Consider the following 19,277-nt stretch of genomic DNA (forward strand, 5'->3'; position numbering starts at 1 on the left):
TTTGGCACAGTCAGACTGCTCTGGATTCGTGGGTGTCCGGAAAGGGACGCATTCCTCTTTTTCATAACATCAACGGAGCGCATGTGAAAGCTCAGCCTGCTATCATTAAGCCACAATTAATTTTTCAGTAAACAGGGCTTCCTGAAGCCTGCAAACTGTTGTCAGTCACCAAAGGAACTTTGCACCAAATTAATTTCCAGCACAATGCTATGTTTTGTCTAGAAACTGACCCAATACTGATTCATTGTTCCCGGTTGCCGGCCAGGTGGGATATTTCATATACAAGTGCCACATACATTGTGCAGAAAATAAAATATGCAGGGCGTCCTAATAGGTAATCTATGGGATTTATAAGTAACATATGGCTCTGACATGTGTGTGCCCTGAAGACACATTTAAGTAGCAAATGGTTACATTCTTTCACCTGCTTCAAGCAGAACAGCCGTGTAGAAGTTTCACTGGAAACCCTCCAGATCATAGATGCCAAGTGCACTTCCACAAAACACTGTCTGCTGTGAGCTATCATTCAATTTGGGGAAGCTTGTCCCCCTTGTGTCATCACAGTTTTTTCCTTTGGCGAAGGCTCCCACACCCGGTTCTGGCTTTTTCTGGTGACAGTCCACAGAATATGACGGCAGACGAAAACCACAGAAGCCCATATGCTTTGCTTTCTTGCTGCAAATTACTGCCAAGCCTATTACCCTACACGTTCACAGGAGCCTCGGCGAGAAGGATACAGAGCCTAGCAATCCTCTTAGATATTAACCCTTAACTGCTGCCCGGGTCCAGCAAGGTTCTATCATCTGTGTCGTCCCCCCCGATGGTTGCAACTTCCTCTTCCCCTGCCCAAGCCTGCCATGGAGCAGTCTCCAGCATGAGATGAGCTCTCTTGTGGGCAGTCTTTGACCCGATTAGCATAGCTTTGCTGGGGCTACCTTATGGCCTTCTTCAGCACCCATAGGATGGGGTCCGCTAGGACTCCCTGGTGGCCTTACACGGCCCCTCTGGGAAGGGCTCTGTCACGGTTCTCGTATGGCCACCTTCAGCCCCAATGGAATAGGCTCCACCAGGCCTCTCATTTAGTTATTTATTTAAAGTGTTTATATTACACTTTTCTAAAAATTAAATTTGTCCAAAATGGATAACACCACCATGCAAGTCTTCAGCGGAAGGAGGGCACGTGATACTCGGGCCATGATTATAAGGCAAGCTAGGGTTTGTTTTTTTAAGGGGGGGGTTAACACAATGTAAAAAAAAAAAAACCACAACCCACTTCTATGATAATCGAGCCAATATGATATTTGAATGTGTCTATCATATCCCCCTTTACCTTTCTCTCTTTCAGGTATCTAGGTTTAGTGTTTTCAGGTTGTCAAGCAGATCCTGCAATGTTACGTACACAATGTTAAGGCTCGGGGATAGAGAATCCTCAGAACTGTGTGTTGAATTAAAGCGCAGTGCGCACCTAATTAGGAGCCTCATGGTCTACAACCTGGATGCTATTAATTCTAGGGTTACCAAATCTGTTAAAACCCTCCCCCGCCAAAAAAAAAAAAAAGCCACCCCATACTTCCATTCCACCCCCTTCACCATCAATCCTCCATTCCAATGCCTCTCCCCATTCATTCCTTCCTCCTCCCTCCTCACCTCACTTCTGCCTGGAAGAGGCACAGCTGCAGGCATCTGTAGAGCCCAATCTTTTCCCCCGGCTTCTCTTGCAGAATAGCAGCCTGGCACTGAGAGCAGCACATTAGACACCGTGTGTGTGTGCTCACAGTACCCTCACTTGGTGCCAGATTGCTGCAGGTGAGGCAGGCTGTCAGACAGATTGTCATTTTCTGGGGCCTACTGGCCTCTTAACAACAGCAATCAATCACTATTACTAAATTCCAGCAAATTGACAACTCTAAATAATCCATGCTTTTCCAGTGGGAGTCCATACTTTAATAAAAAAAAAAAAAAAAAAAAAGAGCTTGTTTACTGAAATAGATAGAGCCAGCACCCAAACACATTTCATTGTCTTGGAAGCAGATTGGGCAGACTGCATGGCCCTTAGGGAAGTTATCTGCCATCACATTATGTTTCACAACCAACTTCCCAAAGGCTGCCAAGTTGGATGGTTTGCAATGGAAATGTAGCAACACCTGTGAAGGGTTTGAAGACTGGGTAGTTATGCAGATAAAAACCATCAGGTAGATTTTAAAAGAGCCACGTGCTACTTTATAAACTATGGGGTAGATTTTAAAAGAAGCGCGATCAGCCTACTTTTGCTTGCGCATCAGACTCAAGCAAAAGTACGCTGGATTTTAGTAGATACGCGCGGAGCCGCGCGTATCCACTAAAATCCCTGGATCGGCCCGCGCAAGGCTATTGATTTTGTATAGCCGGCGCGCGCCGAGCCGCGCTGCCTAACCCGTTCCCTCCAAGGCCGCTCCGAAATCGGAGCGGCCTCGGAGGGAACTTTCCTTTGCCCTCCCCTCACCTTCCCCTCCCTTCCCCTACCTAACCCACCCGCCCGGCCCTGTCTAAACCCCCCCCTTACCTTTGTCGGGGGATTTACGCCTCCCGGAGGGAGACGTAAATCCCCGCGCGCCAGCGGGCCTCCTGCGCGCCGGGCCGCGACCTGGGGCGGGTACGGAGGGCGCGGCCACGCCCCCGGACCGCCCTGGGCCGTAGCCACGCCTCCGTACCCGCCCCCAAAACGCTCCCGACACGTCCCCGAAACGCCGCGACGACCGGGCCCGCCCCCGACACGCCCCCGACACGCCCCCCTCCGAAAACCCCGGGACGTACGCGAGTCCCGGGGTCTGCGCGCGCCGGTAGGCCTATGTAAAATAGGCTTACCGGCGCGCAGGGCCCTGCTCGCGTAAATCCGGGCGGATTTACGCGAGCAGGGCTCTTAAAATCCGCCCCTATATGCATAGGTTATAAAATAATCTTTGCACACATGTGCTTGGGAGGGAGGGAGAGAGAGAGAAAGAGAGCAAGAGACTGACTCCTTATAAAGCTCAATCTGATATTCTATATATGGACCATTGTAAGGGGGCACTTTGATTCGGGGTGAGTTTTCAGGAGGCAGGTTGGAGTTAGGGGGTGGTGGTGTTACAGACATATTCAGAGGTATCCATGGTAAAACTGACATCATTAAAGAATGTTAGACTTTTGTAAAAATCAATGCCTTTTTATCACTTACAACACCCCCCTAACCCGCCTCCCGAAAACTCACCCCAAATCAAAGTGCCCCCTTACAATGGTCCATATATAGAGTATCAGGCTGAGCCTTATAAAGAGTCTCTCTCTCACAAAAATTAGGAGTTGTGTGTATCAGTGCTGGAACTTTCCACCTACTTTTGCTGGCTATGCATACATTGATGCACGCACACCTTTCCCAGCCATTCAAAATTCGCGTAGCTTCTGCATGGCCCACTTACAACATGTGTGGCCATTTTTGCACAGGCAAGGCTTTTAAAGTCTACTTCTATATACGTACTTTAAGTGTCCTCCATTGGGAATATCAAGTAGAGTACGGTTTTGTGCGCTATGTTCACTAAGTCATATAGTATTTATGTGCGGATATAGCATAAGAACATAAGATTTGCCATACTGGATCAGACCAAGGTTCTATTAAGCCCAGGATCCTGTCTCCAACAGTGGCCAATCCAAATCTCAAGTTCCTGGCAAATACCCAAACATTAAATAGATCCCATGCTACCAATGCCAGCAACACACAGTGGCTATTCCCTATTGATTAATAACAGTTTATGGACTCTCCTCTAGGAACCCAGCTACACTAATTGCCTAAACCACATCCTCTAGCAATGAATTCCAGAGCTTAATTGTGTGTTGAGTAAAAAAAATAATTTTCTTCGATTTGTTTTAAAAGTGCTACTTGCTAAATTAATGGAGTGCCCCCCCCCCCAATCCTTGTATTATCTGAGAGAGTAAATAACCATTTTGCATTTACCCGTTCAAATCCTTTCATGATTTTGTAGACCTCTATCATATCCCCCCCTCAGCCGTCTCTTCTCTAAGCTGAACACCCCTGACCTCTTTAGCCTTTCCTCATAGGGGAGCCATTCCATGCCCTTTATCATTTTGGTTGCCCTTCTCTGTACTTTCTCCAGTGCAACTATATATTTTTTGAGATGCGGCGACCAGAATTGTACACAGTATTCAAGGTGCGGTCTCACCATGGAGCTATACAGAGGCATTATGACATACTTGTTTTATTTGCCATTCCCTTCCTAATAATTCCTAAAATTCCATTTACTTTTTTGACTGCACACTGAGCCGACAAGTTCAATGTAATATCTACTATGACGCCCAGATCGTTTTCCTAGGTCGTAACTCCTAAAATGGAACCTAACATTGTGTAACTACAGCAAGGGTTATTTTTTTCCCAATCTTCCAGTCTTGCAAGATCCTGCTGCAATTTATCACAATCCACTTGTGATTTAACTACTCTGAATAATTTTGTGTCATCTGCAAATTTGATCACTTCCCTCATCATGCCTCTTTCCAGTTCATTTATCAATATATTAAAAAGCACCGGTCCAAGTACAGATCCCTGAGGTACTCAACTGTTTACCTTTCTCCACTGTGAAAATTGAATATTTAATCCTACTTTCTGTTTCCTGTCTTTCCACCAGTTTGTAATCCACAAAAGGACATCTCCTCCTATCCCATGATTTTTTAGTTTTCTTAGAAACCTCTCATGAGGGACTTTGTCAAATGTCTTCTGAAAATTCAAATACACCACATCTACTGGTTCACCTTAGTCCACATGTTTATTCATCCCTTCAAAAAAATGTAGCAGAATGGTGAAGCAAGACTTCCCTTGGGTAAATCCATGCTGGCTGTGTCCCATTAAACCATGTCTATCTAAATATGTTTTGTGATTTTATTCTTTATAACAGTTTCCATGATTTTTCCCGGCACTGAAGTCAGGCACACCAGTCTATAGTTTCCTGGATTACCCCTGGAGCCGTTTTAATAAAGCAGGGTTACATTGGCCACCTTCCACTCTTCAGGTGTAACAGATGATTTTAATGATAGGTTACAAATTACTTGTAATAGATCTGAAATTTCATTTTTTCAGTTCTTTCAGTACTCTGGGATGTATACAATCTGGTCCAGGTGATTTGCTACTCTTCAGTTTGTCAATCTGGCCTACTACATATTCCAGGTTCATCGTGATTTGGATCAATTCATCTGAATCATTAAACCAACTTTGAAATGGGTATCGTCCCAACATACTCCTCAGTGTGACCAACTCTTTGGTTAGTCACTAGATGGCCTTATGTCCCTTACCATCTGGACTAGTAACATCATGGGATTTTTCATGCTCCAATATCAACAATCAATGGTACCACAAGTATAATTTAAACACATTATGTTTGTGCACAACCAAATATATGTAGGCCCCTTACTTTAAGGGTCTGTATTGTGCAACAGACTCTATTCTTGTATATGGTCACCTTGCTTTAATTTAAATTATCTGTTTTTAGTTATTTTTTCTATTTCCTTTTATCATAAAATCGATAGTCACACAATCTCCGTAATTGTAAGGAGGGGACACAAATACTCATCTACTCCATGGTAGTTCACCCGACACAGCTGTGTTTCGGACGATGTCGTCCTGCTTCAGGGGGTGTCCTTCAAAGTTTCTTTTTGAGAGCGTCGTAAGGCAGCCTTCTGTAAATTCCTTGGTATTGCTTCTTCTTTATAATCCACTGCAGTCCCGTTGGGCTGCGTGAGCAGACGCAGCCCAACGGGACTGCAGTGGATTATAAAGAAGAAGCAATACCAAGGAATTTACAGAAGGCTGCCTTACGACGCTCTCAAAAAGAAACTTTGAAGGACACCCCCTGAAGCAGGACGACATCGTCCGAAACACAGCTGTGTCGGGTGAACTACCATGGAGTAGATGAGTATTTGTGTCCCCTCCTTACAATTACGGAGATTGTGTGACTATCGATTTTATGATAAAAGGAAATAGAAAAAATAACTAAAAACAGATAATTTAAATTAAAGCAAGGTGACCCTATACAAGAATAGAGTCTGTTGCACAATACAGACCCTTAAAGTAAGGGGCCTACATATATTTGGTTGTGCACAAACATAATGTGTTTAAATTATACTTGTGGTACCATTGATTGTTGATATTGTTGCTAAACGGTTCGGTACACTGGAATACAGTGGTATTGGGTTATTTATGTTGTGATTTTTCATGCTCCTTCACGCTCTCCACTGAGCTAACTGTGATTGGCTATCCCAGGGGCATAAGGCGGAGTTAGAGAAGTATAGAGGGTGGTCAGTTTGAGTTGGAGGTTGAGGAGTAAGGAACTGTTTTTGTTTTCTCTCTGCTGAGTTGGGCCCACAAACCCAGCTTGGTATTTGTCTTGTGTTTAGAGGAGATTCTTCTCAGTACACTCCATGTCTGAGAGAGTCTGCCTCCATTTTGTAGAGAGTAAAGGTTTTTGGTAGCTTTAGATACATTTTCTCATTCTGGGGAACACCCTGTGCCTTGGGAAAGGAGTAACCCCCTCTGATCCTGAAAGCAGAGGCTGGAAACTGTGAGCAACCCCCTCTACTCCATTGAGAAAACAAGACTAATGACAGCACTACCCAGCGAGAGACTTTTGGATAGAGACTTTTGGATTTTTCCCCTTTTTTTCCGTGTGGAGGCTTTTTTTCTGCCACCCCTCTGCACAACCTGGTGAAGGAGATAGAGAGCTGTGAGCTGAACTGGAACTTCTAGCCTCTCTCCCTGAGATGGCCTTTAAGGTTGTACCATCAAGCCTTGGGAGATTTCCAATCAGATCTATACCCCAAAGGGATCAGGACACAGGCTGTGGGCTTCAGACTGAACTTTGGGCTCAGGTAGGATCTTTTCATGGCATGGGGCTCCCCACTAGGATCCCTCCTCTATTGGGCCATGCACAGATGAGTAGGTGGTGGCAAGCTCCCTCTCAGGAGTTAGAGGGATGGATACCTGCACCCCAGTAGAGATACCGGGTAAATAGTTAAACTGTACAGTTTCATTTACTAAATGTTTCTGGGACAGTGATTGATCTTTTGGAAATAATCAGTAAATATGATTTGAACACCCAGTCCGAGTCCAGCCTGTCTGTCCTTGAGGAGAAGAGCACACCAGAAAGACACACGCACCACAGAAGGGATTCTCCGTCACCTGGGCCTCAGGGAATTTCCTCTCCCCCCACAAAAAGAGCTCCCTCCCTGGGAAGTGTAGGAAGGAGGGGAAAGATGGCAAGAGCAGCCCGACTTATAAATACTTTTATGGCACTAGGGGAATTAACAAAACCCCAGCAAAGGGTTATATCAGTAAATACCGAAGCAAGGAATTCATTTAGACTTTCCACGATGGCCTTATCTTTCCTAAGTGCCACTTTAACCTCTCAATCATCTAACGGTCCAACCAACTCCCTTCAGGCTTCCTGCTTCGGATATATTTATATTATATTATATTATATTCGGATATATATTAGTTTGTTACAGATGTTAAATGTATTAGACTAAGGAAATATTTTCCTGCTTACACTGTTTCATTGTAAACCGGTCTGATATGCATTTGATGCATGAAAATCGGTATATAAAAATCAGAAATAAATAAATAAATAAATAAATATTTTTTTAAAGTTTTTATTATGAGTTTTTGCTTCTATGGTCAACTTCTTTTCAAATTCTCTTTTAGCCTGACTTATCAATGTTTTTCATTTAACTTGCCAATGCTTATGCTTTTTTGTGTCTATTGTAATGCACATAATTACCTCAACAATCGTGTAGTGTCTGGAGTGTTATTGTGATTGCAATGCGTGTTTATATGCTTATTGAGGAGTAAGCTCAGTAAATATTTCTTTATAGAAAGGTGGTGCATTCATGCATGCCTGGAAGAGCCTCCCAGTGGAAGCGGTGGAGACAAAAACAGTATCTGAAGTCAAGAAAGCATGGGATAAATACAGGGGATTTCTAAGGAAGCGATTCTAAATTAATGGGCAGACTGGATGGGCCATATGGTCTTTTTCTACCATCATGTTTCTATGCGTCTTATTGAATATTTGAGAGGTTGTTTGTCTATTGAGATGCTTACTAAATGTGTGAATCTGTAACCCGCCTCAGATGCATTTGTCTGAACTGAAGCGAGTAAGAAATCTAAATAAAAGAAGGAGGTAGGTTGACTACATGCATATAGTTTTGAAATATCAATGCATGCGCATAGGCGTCTTCCCCAACCAAGGTTGGCTAAAATGATGCGTGTTTGCTGCTGGCTGAAAATCAGCTTAGGGTTCAAGCATTCCACTTGCGTAACTTCTGATTTTATTCATGCAGTTGTTGATTAAGGTTTTGAAATGTATCCTACATAAGTATGAGCTGAAGTTGCCTTTCCTCCATCTCTACAGACTGTACAAATAGATTAAAAACGTACATTGACGGAAGAGGATGAAAGCGAAAGATGTGAAACAACACAGCTGAATTTAGTAGGATAACATTTTGAACAGTGCACCTAAGGCATTCTTGTGCTTTTCTTCCCATCACAAAACAAACTGATTTTGAAACCCAAGATACCCATGCATGCTGACTTGGCCTGCTGTGGGAGAAGGTTTTGTGTTTGAGGAGAACAAATTGGAACTTTGTCATCTTAATGCTAAGCAATATGTGTGGTGTAAGACAAATACAGCACATCACCCTGCTTACAGTATCCCTACAAGTAGAGCGCGCTGGTGGCAGCCAGGGGCGGATTGTGGGAACATTTTGGCCTGGGGGATTTTTCTCCATACTTGCCCATGGGTACCCAATTACACACACAATATACTGGTAATTTACATATATATAGATATAATCACCTTAAAATATGAAAAATGTGTACCCCCTTAAATTCTAATTTAAAAAAGGGCAAATCACATGACAATTACAAAATAGCATTTTCTTATGTTCTTATGTTGTTAGCCTTATACAAATTGCTTTTATTATTCATTATAAATTAAGAAACATTAAATATGAGTAATCTATAACACCATGTTGTATTCAAAAATAAATGCTGACCAAACATTCACTCTATCCATTCATACAAGCAGCAAATAATGCACACATCAACATATGATATTAAAACCAACTCACACAATTAAAGAAATTATGCTTAACAGAGTTTACATGAAAAAGGAAATCAAAGTACAGTCTTCTGAGGAAAAAAAGTCACAATAACGTGTATATATTTACATGCACTACTGAGGTACCAGCCAAGAAATGCTTCAAAAAAGACACTTGGAATTCATATGGTATTTGGCCTACTGAAACACATGTTGGGTGTGGGCTTGACCCGTCAACAGACATAAGTAAACTGAATTACAATATAGTAAACCTCCTAACAGTGCTAATTGTCAGGCTTCAAACAGGCAATACTGTAAATATCATACCAGGCCCTAAAAACCAATACACTTGCTATTAGGAAATGGAACAAGCTAAATTGTTATAGATCCCTTCAGACTAGCAGAATACTTCACCTTAGTCACATGCAAAACACAGACAGATCGTCACCAAATACAGAATAAAAAAAACAGAAACCATGAAGCATAAATAGAAACCTGCAGATAAAAACTGAAAAGGAAACTGCAACAAGACAGACACTGTATGCAGTGCAACAAAGGAAAAACTGAAACATTACCATTCCTCTCAAAACAAACAATAAAATCAAGAAATATAAAACAATCATAACAGCAAAACCATACTAATAAAAAGAATAAATATTTTAAACAGGTGACAACAGAACATCTAATAATTAAACATTTTTAAAAATTTCCCAAACACCAATAAAATATTTCAAAATTGCAGACCCATCAAATAACACGCAATAATTAAAACTAACGAAGATTAAATATATTCCTCACTCTCCTTACCTGGGAATGTTTGGTTTCCAGTCACCCTCAGATTGTCATGGACTTGTGGGGGGAGAAAGACCCACAAACTATCTCCTCTCTCTCTCATAGGCACACACTCTAACATGGATATGCTCCTTTCCTTTAACACTTATATGCATGCTCTCTCGCATTCCCTCCCTCTCTCTCCTACTCACACACATGCTGTCTCTCATGTACTCCCTTCTCCTACTCAAGACACATGCTCCCTCTCATGCACTCCCTCACCCTCCCACTCACCAACATGCGCTCTCTCTCTCATTTACTCCTTTCTCACTTTTCCCTCTCATTCTCTCCTCTCCCTTCATTTAGGCCTCATTCCATACCTTCTGCCTTCTTTTCCCTTCCTCATTCACTCCACTCTTCACCATTCTCTCAGCCCTCTCATTCACTCCCTTCACCTCGCTTCCTTGCTTTCTCTCTCATATGGTCATAGTCCCCTCCCTTCCTCTTTAACTGATCTTTTTTCACTGGTGGGGCCTGGCCTTTCCACCAGCGACTCTTCTCTGGGCTGGGCCTGATGCTTTTCTTTCACTAGCGGGGCCTGGCCTCCCCGTCAGCGGTTATTCTTCAGAGCTTCCTACCCCGATGCTCTTGTTTCATTGGCGGGGCCTGGCCTCCCCGTCAGCGGTTATTCTTCGGAGCTTCCTACCCCGATGCTCTTGTTTCATTGGCGGGGCCTGGCCTCCCCGTCAGCGGTTTTCTTCGGAGCATTCCCGCCCCAATGCTCTTGTTTCACTGGCAGGGCCTGGCCTCCCTGTCAGCGGTTATTCTTCGGAGCTTCCCGCCCCAATGCTCTTGTTTCATTGGTGGGCCTGGCCTCCCCGTCAGCTGTTTTCTTCGGCGCATTCCCGCCCCAATGCTTTTGTTTCACTGGCGGGGCCTGGCCTCCCCGTCAGCAGGTTTCTTCGGAGCTTCCCACCCCGATGCTCTTGTTTCACTGGCAGGGCCTGGCCTCCCCATCAGCGGTTTTCTTCGGAGCATTCCCACCCCGATGCTCTTGTTTCATTGGTGGGGCCTGTCCTCCCCGTCAGCAGGTTTCTTCGGAGCATTCCCACCCCGATGCTCTTGTTTCACTGGCGGGGCCTGGCCTCCCTGCCAGCGCTGAGCGCTGCTGGTGTGGGATGCACTCTTTCTGCCCCACCAGCATGCCCATGATGAATCACGCCTTACTTCCTGCAGGGGTACTTTGGTGGGGCACTGAAGTGACCGCCTCACCCCATCCTCTCCCCTGCTTTTTTGCAGCCCACCTACCTTGATAGATGGCAGGCCGGGTTGAGGAAGACAGTGGCTGGCAGTGGGTCCTGTGGCCTGCCTGAGCAAGCAAGTACGAGTCACATGACTAACTTGCTGTCAAGCTGGCTTATCTGGTGCCAGCGCAAAAGGGTGAGACTGAGTCAGTCAGTCGCTGGGAGCCGACCACCAGACCTCAATTCCCTTGCCGCTGTGCAGCTAACCTGAGTCTTGCTCGTGCTGCAGGGTTTGGAGGGGACACAGCCATGTGGCGCCCTTAATGCAAGCAGGAGCAGAGGAGAACAGGTGACCAGCCAAACCGGCCCACCGGGGGCAGCCCAATCCCCCCAGTAGGCCAATCTGCCCCTGGTGACAGCGTTGTGTGGTGGGGATGCTTTGCAGCAGCAGGGACAATGGACGGTGTAACGTACAGGCGATCCTGGAGGAAAACCTATATCAGTCTGCCACCGGCCTGGGACTGGAGAAAGAGTCACCTTTCAGCAGGACAATGATCATAAGCAGAAAGCAAAAGCTGCAGTGGCTCAACAAGAAGAAAGGGAATGTCCTTGGGCAGCCCAGTCAAAGGCCAGACCTGAGTCTAATAGACAATGTGTGGCTAGGCCCGAAGGCTGCAGTCCATAGACAATTCTCAGTCAACTCGAAAGAGCTCCAGCCCTTCTCCTAAGAAGGTGCAACAGCTGTACCGCACCACTGTGAAAAGCTGGTAGACACTAGAGATGCGCAGGCCCCCCCCCCCCTTTTTTTTTTTTTTCATTTTAAGAGGGTTTTATATCTGAAAATCATTTTGTTTAATGTTCATTTTGATTTTGGTATCTTTAGTGAAATGAAATAAACTTTTAACAAACAGAAAAAAAAACAAAAAACCTGAAGCACTACAGAGCCCTGCAGACCCATGCCCTGACCCATGGCCTATCCCGGGCCTGTCCAGCAGCCTGCCCCAGAGCTTCCTCGAACTCCTCCCTCCCTCCCTCCCCCTTCCCAAAATGATGCTTGGGCCAGGAACCATCCCAGCCCCCACTTACCCCTTCAGTGGGATCGACAGCAAAGTAAAAAGGGCAGGAGGCATGTCCAGTCACCCCCTGCCCCTTCCATGTAATCTTCATAATGGCACCGGTCATCCCTGAGACCGGCACCATAGCAGCTTTTAAAATGGCGCCGGCCTCAGTTCTGGCAGGTGCTATTTTCTGGTACAGCCTAACAATAATACGGCCTTTAAATACCAACATGTCTGCCATTTTCTTTTTAATTCTGTATATTTACCGTGTTTCCCCGAAAATAAGACAGTGTCTTATATTAATTTTTGCTTCCAAAGATGCACTAGGCCTTATTTTCAGGGGATGTCTTATTTTCCCATGAAGAAGAATTCACATATATTGTTGAACAAAAAAATGAACATTTATTATATTCTGAATAGTTGTCTGGTTATGCTGGTTTGTGATGACAACTAACTGTGAATCCTGCAGGGTAAAAAAATCACAGCTGCATGCTCTGGTGTTCTGTGCGACGGGCATGCTCCCAAATAAAAACTTTGCTAGGTCTTACTTTCGGGGGAGGTCTTATATTTAGCAATTCAGCAAAACATCTACTAGGTCTTATTTTTGGGGGATGTCTTATTTTCGGGGAAACAGGGTAGCTCTGGTCTTATTTCTTACATACGCCGGGGTCTGACGTTTATACCTATTATGGCCACCAGCTCCCTCAAAGCGAGATTAAGGAACAGATACAAGTAGGTTAAGTGAATTTTTAGGGAGCGACAGTGTACATGTAGCATTTGAAACTTAGAAATACAGTGACAGTGAAAGGGAATAAAACTAATTTTTCGAAGGTTGAATCATTGCTGTACACGCCTAAGGTAATTCCTGTGAATTACCTTAGACATTCTAACTTTTTGGTACTTACTGTAAGAAGGGATTCCATAAGCTTGTCCTGGCGGAGGATAAGCCGTGTATGCACTAGCTTGTTGGATCCCCGTGCTGTATTGTGTCTGTCCATAAGCAGCCATGCTTGGAAAAGATGCGACCGATAATATATGGGGATAAAGTCTGTGCAGAATAAATTAGAAAGTTTAGTCATATTGCATGTTTGCTTTAAAAAGCAAAAATGTGCCTAGGCCTTAAGCAACTAGTGCCATATTTTTATTATGAATAAAAAAAATATGCATTTCCAAAGAAATGTAAAGATATAAAAGTATTTAGTGATAACTGCAAAATGCACAAGATTATTCCCTAGAAGCAGAGAGCAGATCATTATAATGAGGATATTTTTCAAAGCCACACCTATGGGTAAAATGGTGCTTTATCTGCAGAAATGACCTTTTACAAACTTGTCTGCCCACCATACAAGTAAGCTTATGTGTGTATGGCCTGTATGTGTGTCAGCAAACCCTCATGAGGGGAGGCATTCCTGGGTTGTGGGGCTGGGGAGGGGGGGGGTTGCACTTTCCTGCAGGGGTGTATCATCCCCCCCCCTCAAAAAAAAAACAACCAAAACATGCACATACAGATTAGCAGGTATGAATGTGTACAGGTGTGAATGTGTGCAGGTAGTTTGGGTGGGATCATTTTCAAAGGGAATGCGCGTGTGTACTTTCCTTTTAAAAATGAAAAGTATGTGGGTGTGAGGCCTTGCGAGCGGGCAAGGTTTGGAAGAAAAGGAAGTCTAGACCACTGTTTCCTCCTAAGCTGTGTGCGTGCATAGAGGTCGCGAACCCTGTGCACTCAGCAAAACATAGCGCGCACAAGAAACCATGAAATTATTTGTATTATCCTGGCTTGTAGTACACAAATTTGAGCATGGTTTATAAAAAGCTGCACAAAAAGCACATTTTTGTGCAAGCAGTCTTTCAAAAATTTGAGGAAACGTTGGTCTGGACCTTATTTGGCTCTTCGGACAGCATTTATTATTCATACAGTTTACCAGAAAGGCTCCTTATCTTAGCGGTCTGCACTGCATTCAAACAATAGCTTGCCTAGGCTAGCTGTGGCCTTCCTGACACCCTGGGGCCTTCATCAGTCTGGGCCTTAGCTTCTTATTCCTCAGGTGACGGGATATGCCCCCCAGCCCAGAATTCTTTGCTAGCCTGCTTCTTAAGGAGGACCGGATCAAATACATGGAGCTGGCCCTTTAAGGTATTCTGCGGACTCTGTCTATACTCTCTGTCATAGTCGGTAATTGCCTTAAAATCTCTGCGGGCTGTTGCAAAGTGATCCTGAATGTGTCCGAGTCTTGGGAAGCCTTATGTAAGTGCCTGTTTTCTAAAGTAGTTTAATAATATACACACCTTGAAATACCTATACTGGCTTATTATTATGTATTTAATTTATAACCTACTTTTCCACATCTCAGAGGGAACAACGGATAAAAGAAAATCAAGATCATAAAAGAGTAACATAAGAACACAAAAGATCCAAAATAATAATAGAAGATCATAAAAAGTTAGTATAAAAATCCAGGGATCAAGTTTCAAAGTATTTAGGGTCCTAATGTTTGACGTTTGGCTCCTAATGTGTCCCTTTTAGGGTTGAGGCCCTAAATTTAGGCCCTCTAAAAAGGGAGGAGGTTAGAGCAGTGGACTATGAACCAGGAGACCAGGGTTCGAGTCCTGCTGTCGCTCCTTGTGACCTTGGGCAAGTCACTTTACCCTCCATTGCCTCAGGTACAAAACTTAGATTGTGAGCCCTCTGGGGATAGGGAAATACCTACAGTACCTGAATGTAAACCGATTGAGATCGAATGTCGGTATATAAAAATAATAAATAAATAAAATAAAAAGTAAATGGTTAAGTCGCAGAGATGTTAGGGCAGGGAGACAAAGTTAGGAGCTTAGCACCGGATTTTCAGCATAAGGCACCTAATTTAGGTGGCTAAAATGGTAACTTTCAAACAGCCGGGAGGGCGTCCATGCACGCGCAATATGCCGGCTTGCACCAGTGGATGCGGTCATTTTATAACATACGCACGTATGTGCGCAGGTCATGAAACCGTCTGTACGCGCACACATGTATTTTATACGGGCGCGCAAATGCCAGTTCTACTACACAAGTGTGGGGGGAATTTTAAAAACGACACGCGCTGACAATAGCCCTTTCTCCCAGTTTGCCCAGTTAACAGATCGGATTTCCTGTGCCTATTTTTTTTTTTTAATTTTAATACTTACACGCCGTCCATAGCAGAAATAAAAGTTATGTGGCAGGGGACCCTGGCGCTCGCTTGTGAACATAGATACACATTTCAAGGTAACTTCCCAGAATGCCCGTGTCACGTTTTCGAACGGGTCGTCTTTCCTCTCCGCTATGCATTAAATGCTTCGCAACGGAGGGAACCCATGTTGCACCGGCTGATTCTCTATTCGTCTCTGGAGACTTTCTGGAAATCCATAATGGCCTGCATCACTAAATGTATCCAGATACCTTTACGGGTTGTCTGCTGTGCTCCTATTGGCTGAACCGCAGGTGCTCCTTGTGAAATGTACGGGGGCGCAGGACTGCTTTTCTACTAGCTTGCCGAACAATACTTGCTGAGTGGATTGAGCCTGCGATTACACCTTCACTTGTGGCTTGGACTATCGCATGATGGACAGGATTCTGTTGGAGCGCGTGGATTTTCCTAAGTCTCCAAAGCCCATGGATAAATGATACGCGGACTGCTGGGCTCGCTATTACTCTCATCTCTCTTTGGATTTGCAATCACAACTGCTTACAGCAGGATATAAAGATATTTGGTACACCAACTCTTCTGGGGCGAGTGCCCTGCTAATAATTTTCTCTTACACGTTGTTACTGCCTGAGGGTTTTCTGTATTCCAATGTTTTTTGGAGCTCCTGGGCGGGGGTAAGGAGGGGGTGTAAATGTGTTGGATGAGGAGGTGGTTGTTGAATGGGTTATGAGAGGAGTGCTTGGTATGTGTAGTTTGAAGGTGTATGGGGAGGGATGGGGGTTTGGCTGTTTTTTGGGGTGGGTAATGGTACTTAAAAGAAGACCGGCATAACTTCGGTACAATTTTGCAAAAATTAAAAAAAAATGCCCGTGTCACGAAATGACCGCGCCCCTTTTTTTAAAAAGTTTTTGATTTGTGCGCGTACCAGGAAATGTGCGCGCACTCACACAATTTCTAAAATCTGCGCAGCGTGTACCGGCCCAAGACACGCGTGTATCTCCCGGCTTTGGCACACATAGGGGCTTTAAAATCCACCCTTAAATCTAGGCAAATGACTAGCAGGCCTATGCTTAGGACTGTAAGTTTATGTGGATTTTCAGCTAAAAACGGAAGCCTTTAAATTTAGCTGAAAATTGGCAGGAAGCCTAACTTCGGTGCCTAAATTTAGGAGCTCAGCCTTTTTAGAATGTCTGCCCCATAACAAATGCAGAAAGCATAAAAGTAGTACAAAAGCACAAAAATCTAATACAAAACTCAAATAAAGACATCTTTAATACTAAAAACCATAAATAAAAAAGATCTGAAAATGTAATACTAAAAGCCAATTTAAAAAAAAAAAACACTGGGGAAGTCTTGAAACATCCTTATTAAAGCTAGGAAGGACGTGCAGCTCTGTTCGCTTGGCATCAGGGCACCGATCTGCCGAGAAGCACACGGTGAAAGGTCGGGTGGCTTCATCACATTCTGAGCTGCATTCTGGTCCTATCCCTGCCTACGCTTCCACTTCCACAATACACATACTCGCACCAATATCAAAATCCCATTGGGGGGGGTCAATGTTCACAGGACTTAGTTGCCTAACTTAAAAAGTTAGCAGTCTAAGGGGGTCATTTATCAAAGGCTTATCGCACGCGTTATGGCCGTATCACGTGAGATAAACCTCTATCGCATGCGAAAAGGGGCATGCGAAAAGGGTCTTTTTGCATGTGATATCATGCAAATTAGGGGGAGGGGAGGAGTCGGGGCGGGGCGGAGTCTGTGTCTTCGCTGCAGGCGATAATGTTACTAACGTTATCGTCGGCAGCAGCACGCCGAATAGCGCCACCTTTCATGGTGGCGCTATTCGGTGCGAAAGCCGGCAGCCGGCGCACCGCCGTGGTGCGAAGGCTGTGGGCTTTCGCAGGCCCGCCCCCTCCCCTTCACCACCCCGCCCCCCCGTTTTCGCAGAATTCATCATTCAGCAAAGAATGATGAATCCTGGCCTAACATTGGCCTCTTTGAACATTGACAAGAGCCGAGCACCTACATTTAGGCTCCTAATGTTACTAGCCCCCCCCCAATATGGGGGTTTGAAAGAATGGGCAACTATAGGGGTAGAGTTATTATTGATTTGATTTATATTTTGGTTTTTGGCACTTCAAAGTGGATTACATTCAGGTACCGTGCATATTTCCCTGTCCCCAGAGGGCTCATATTCTAAGGGCCTCATTTATTAAGCATCTTTCCTATAGACACAGAATGGGAGAAAAGCCTTTTAGTAAATCAGGCCCTAAGTGCCTCAAATATAGTTTTATAATTGAGGTACTGAGCAATTTTTTTATTTTTATAAAACTGACCCTTTACTGTACAGTCTGCTCCCAGAGCAAGGAACAGTGTCCTATTTATGCCACCGTCATCAGAAATAGACCGTGGATGATAGAAATGAGAGGGAAGCCAACAGGGACAGGTAATATTCAGATTCATTTTGAACAACCTGCCGAACGGGTATGATAACAAGGGCAGTATCACTCGGTTATTGCGAGTCAATATTTCAGCCAAATCTAATTGGTTAGGTCACAAGTAGGTGACCTCAATTGGCCTGACTGCATTTAGGTCACCTATTGTGTGACCAGCGTTGCAAGCTAAATTTAGCTGGCTAGCACTGAAAATCTGTGTTGCCAGGCTAAATCAAAAACCCCACCCCAGGAATGCCTTCAGAGCCTCCCCTTTTCTGAATCACTAAATCTGTGCACCTTGTGAATTTAAAAAGATAAAAAATTTACCTGGTCAATGGGGGAAAACCTTCAAAAGTTAGAGGTCTACCTGGCTAACTTACAAAGGTCCATTTTTTTCCTTTTATTTCTTTACTGCGTTAGTGTTCGCTAAATCATTTTAGCGTGCACCAAAACACAAAACCAAAATGAAATGTAGTTGTTTCCATCATTTCGAATTCCTAACATTTGGTGATGTTGGTGAAAGTATTTTTAAATTACAGTCAACTGCTCACAGGGAGTTAGGTGGCATAAGCAACTTAAACAACCATGAAACCTTTGTGAGTGGTAGATCTGAATCAATACAGTCTGAAACTCTAAGACATAATAAATGCAGAAATCTCCCTCCAGGTTAGCTCTGTATGATTCCCTTACGAAATCAGAGCAGTAGAAAATAGTTCTGTTGGATGCTGAAATTTATTATGAATATTTCTAGTTGCAAGAAAGAGGAAACTTCTCTCATGGTTTCCTAGTAGGGGAAGACAACCAACAAAATTCATGGCCTCCTAACTTATTGAAAAAAAAAAAAATTCAAGTTGCTTGATCTGAAAGATTATGGGGTCGATTTTTGAAGGCCTGCACGGGTGTCCATGTGCATGCGGTTCCCGGCGCGCACACAGGGACACGGCTATTTTATAACATGTGCGCGCAAGGGTGGCCTCTCGTGCCTGCAGGAGGGGAATTTTGTAAAGTACGTGGAGCAATGCAATCAAGCCTTTGACAGTTCCCTCCCAGTCCGCTCCAATTAAGGACCGTACTGGGAGAGAACTTTCCTATTCCACTACCTACCCTTCCTTTTCCGTTCTCCTCCCCGACCCCTAACCCGTACTACCTAGCTACTCAAATTTTTTTTGTTTTACCTTACTGCTCCTATGGAGCAAAAGTAACTTTGGCGCACCAGCCCACTGCCGGCACAAGCTTCCCCGGGTCAGGGCCTAATGGCCGCTTTTCATTGGCCCGGCACTTCTACGCGTACCAGGAGTTACGCAGGTGGCTGAGCTATTTCTAAAATGCACTTGGCGCACCCTCGGCCCAGCCACTTGCGTAACCCTCGATTTTATGCACGCAACGCTTTGAAAATTGGGGCGTATCAGTCTTAATTTTAAAAGGCCAGCGTGTATTAAAATCAGGAGATATGCGCGTGGCTGGGCATATCTCCTGGTACACACAGAAGACCGGCTCGACA

The 19,277-nt window shown here is 44.4% G+C and overlaps 1 protein-coding gene across 1 annotated transcript in view; it reads right to left on the bottom strand.

Annotated features, from left to right (window-relative positions):
- EYA2 (EYA transcriptional coactivator and phosphatase 2) overlaps positions 1–19,277 on the bottom strand; it is a 330,347-nt gene that overhangs the window by 225,105 nt on the left and 85,965 nt on the right. The window contains exon 4 of the mRNA XM_029613002.1: positions 13,086–13,228. Coding sequence (XP_029468862.1) covers positions 13,086–13,228 — 143 coding nt within the window. The remainder of the gene's footprint in view (positions 1–13,085; positions 13,229–19,277) is intronic.

This window comes from Rhinatrema bivittatum, chromosome 8, assembly GCF_901001135.1.
Source record: "Rhinatrema bivittatum chromosome 8, aRhiBiv1.1, whole genome shotgun sequence".
Lineage (NCBI taxonomy): Eukaryota > Metazoa > Chordata > Amphibia > Gymnophiona > Rhinatrematidae > Rhinatrema > Rhinatrema bivittatum.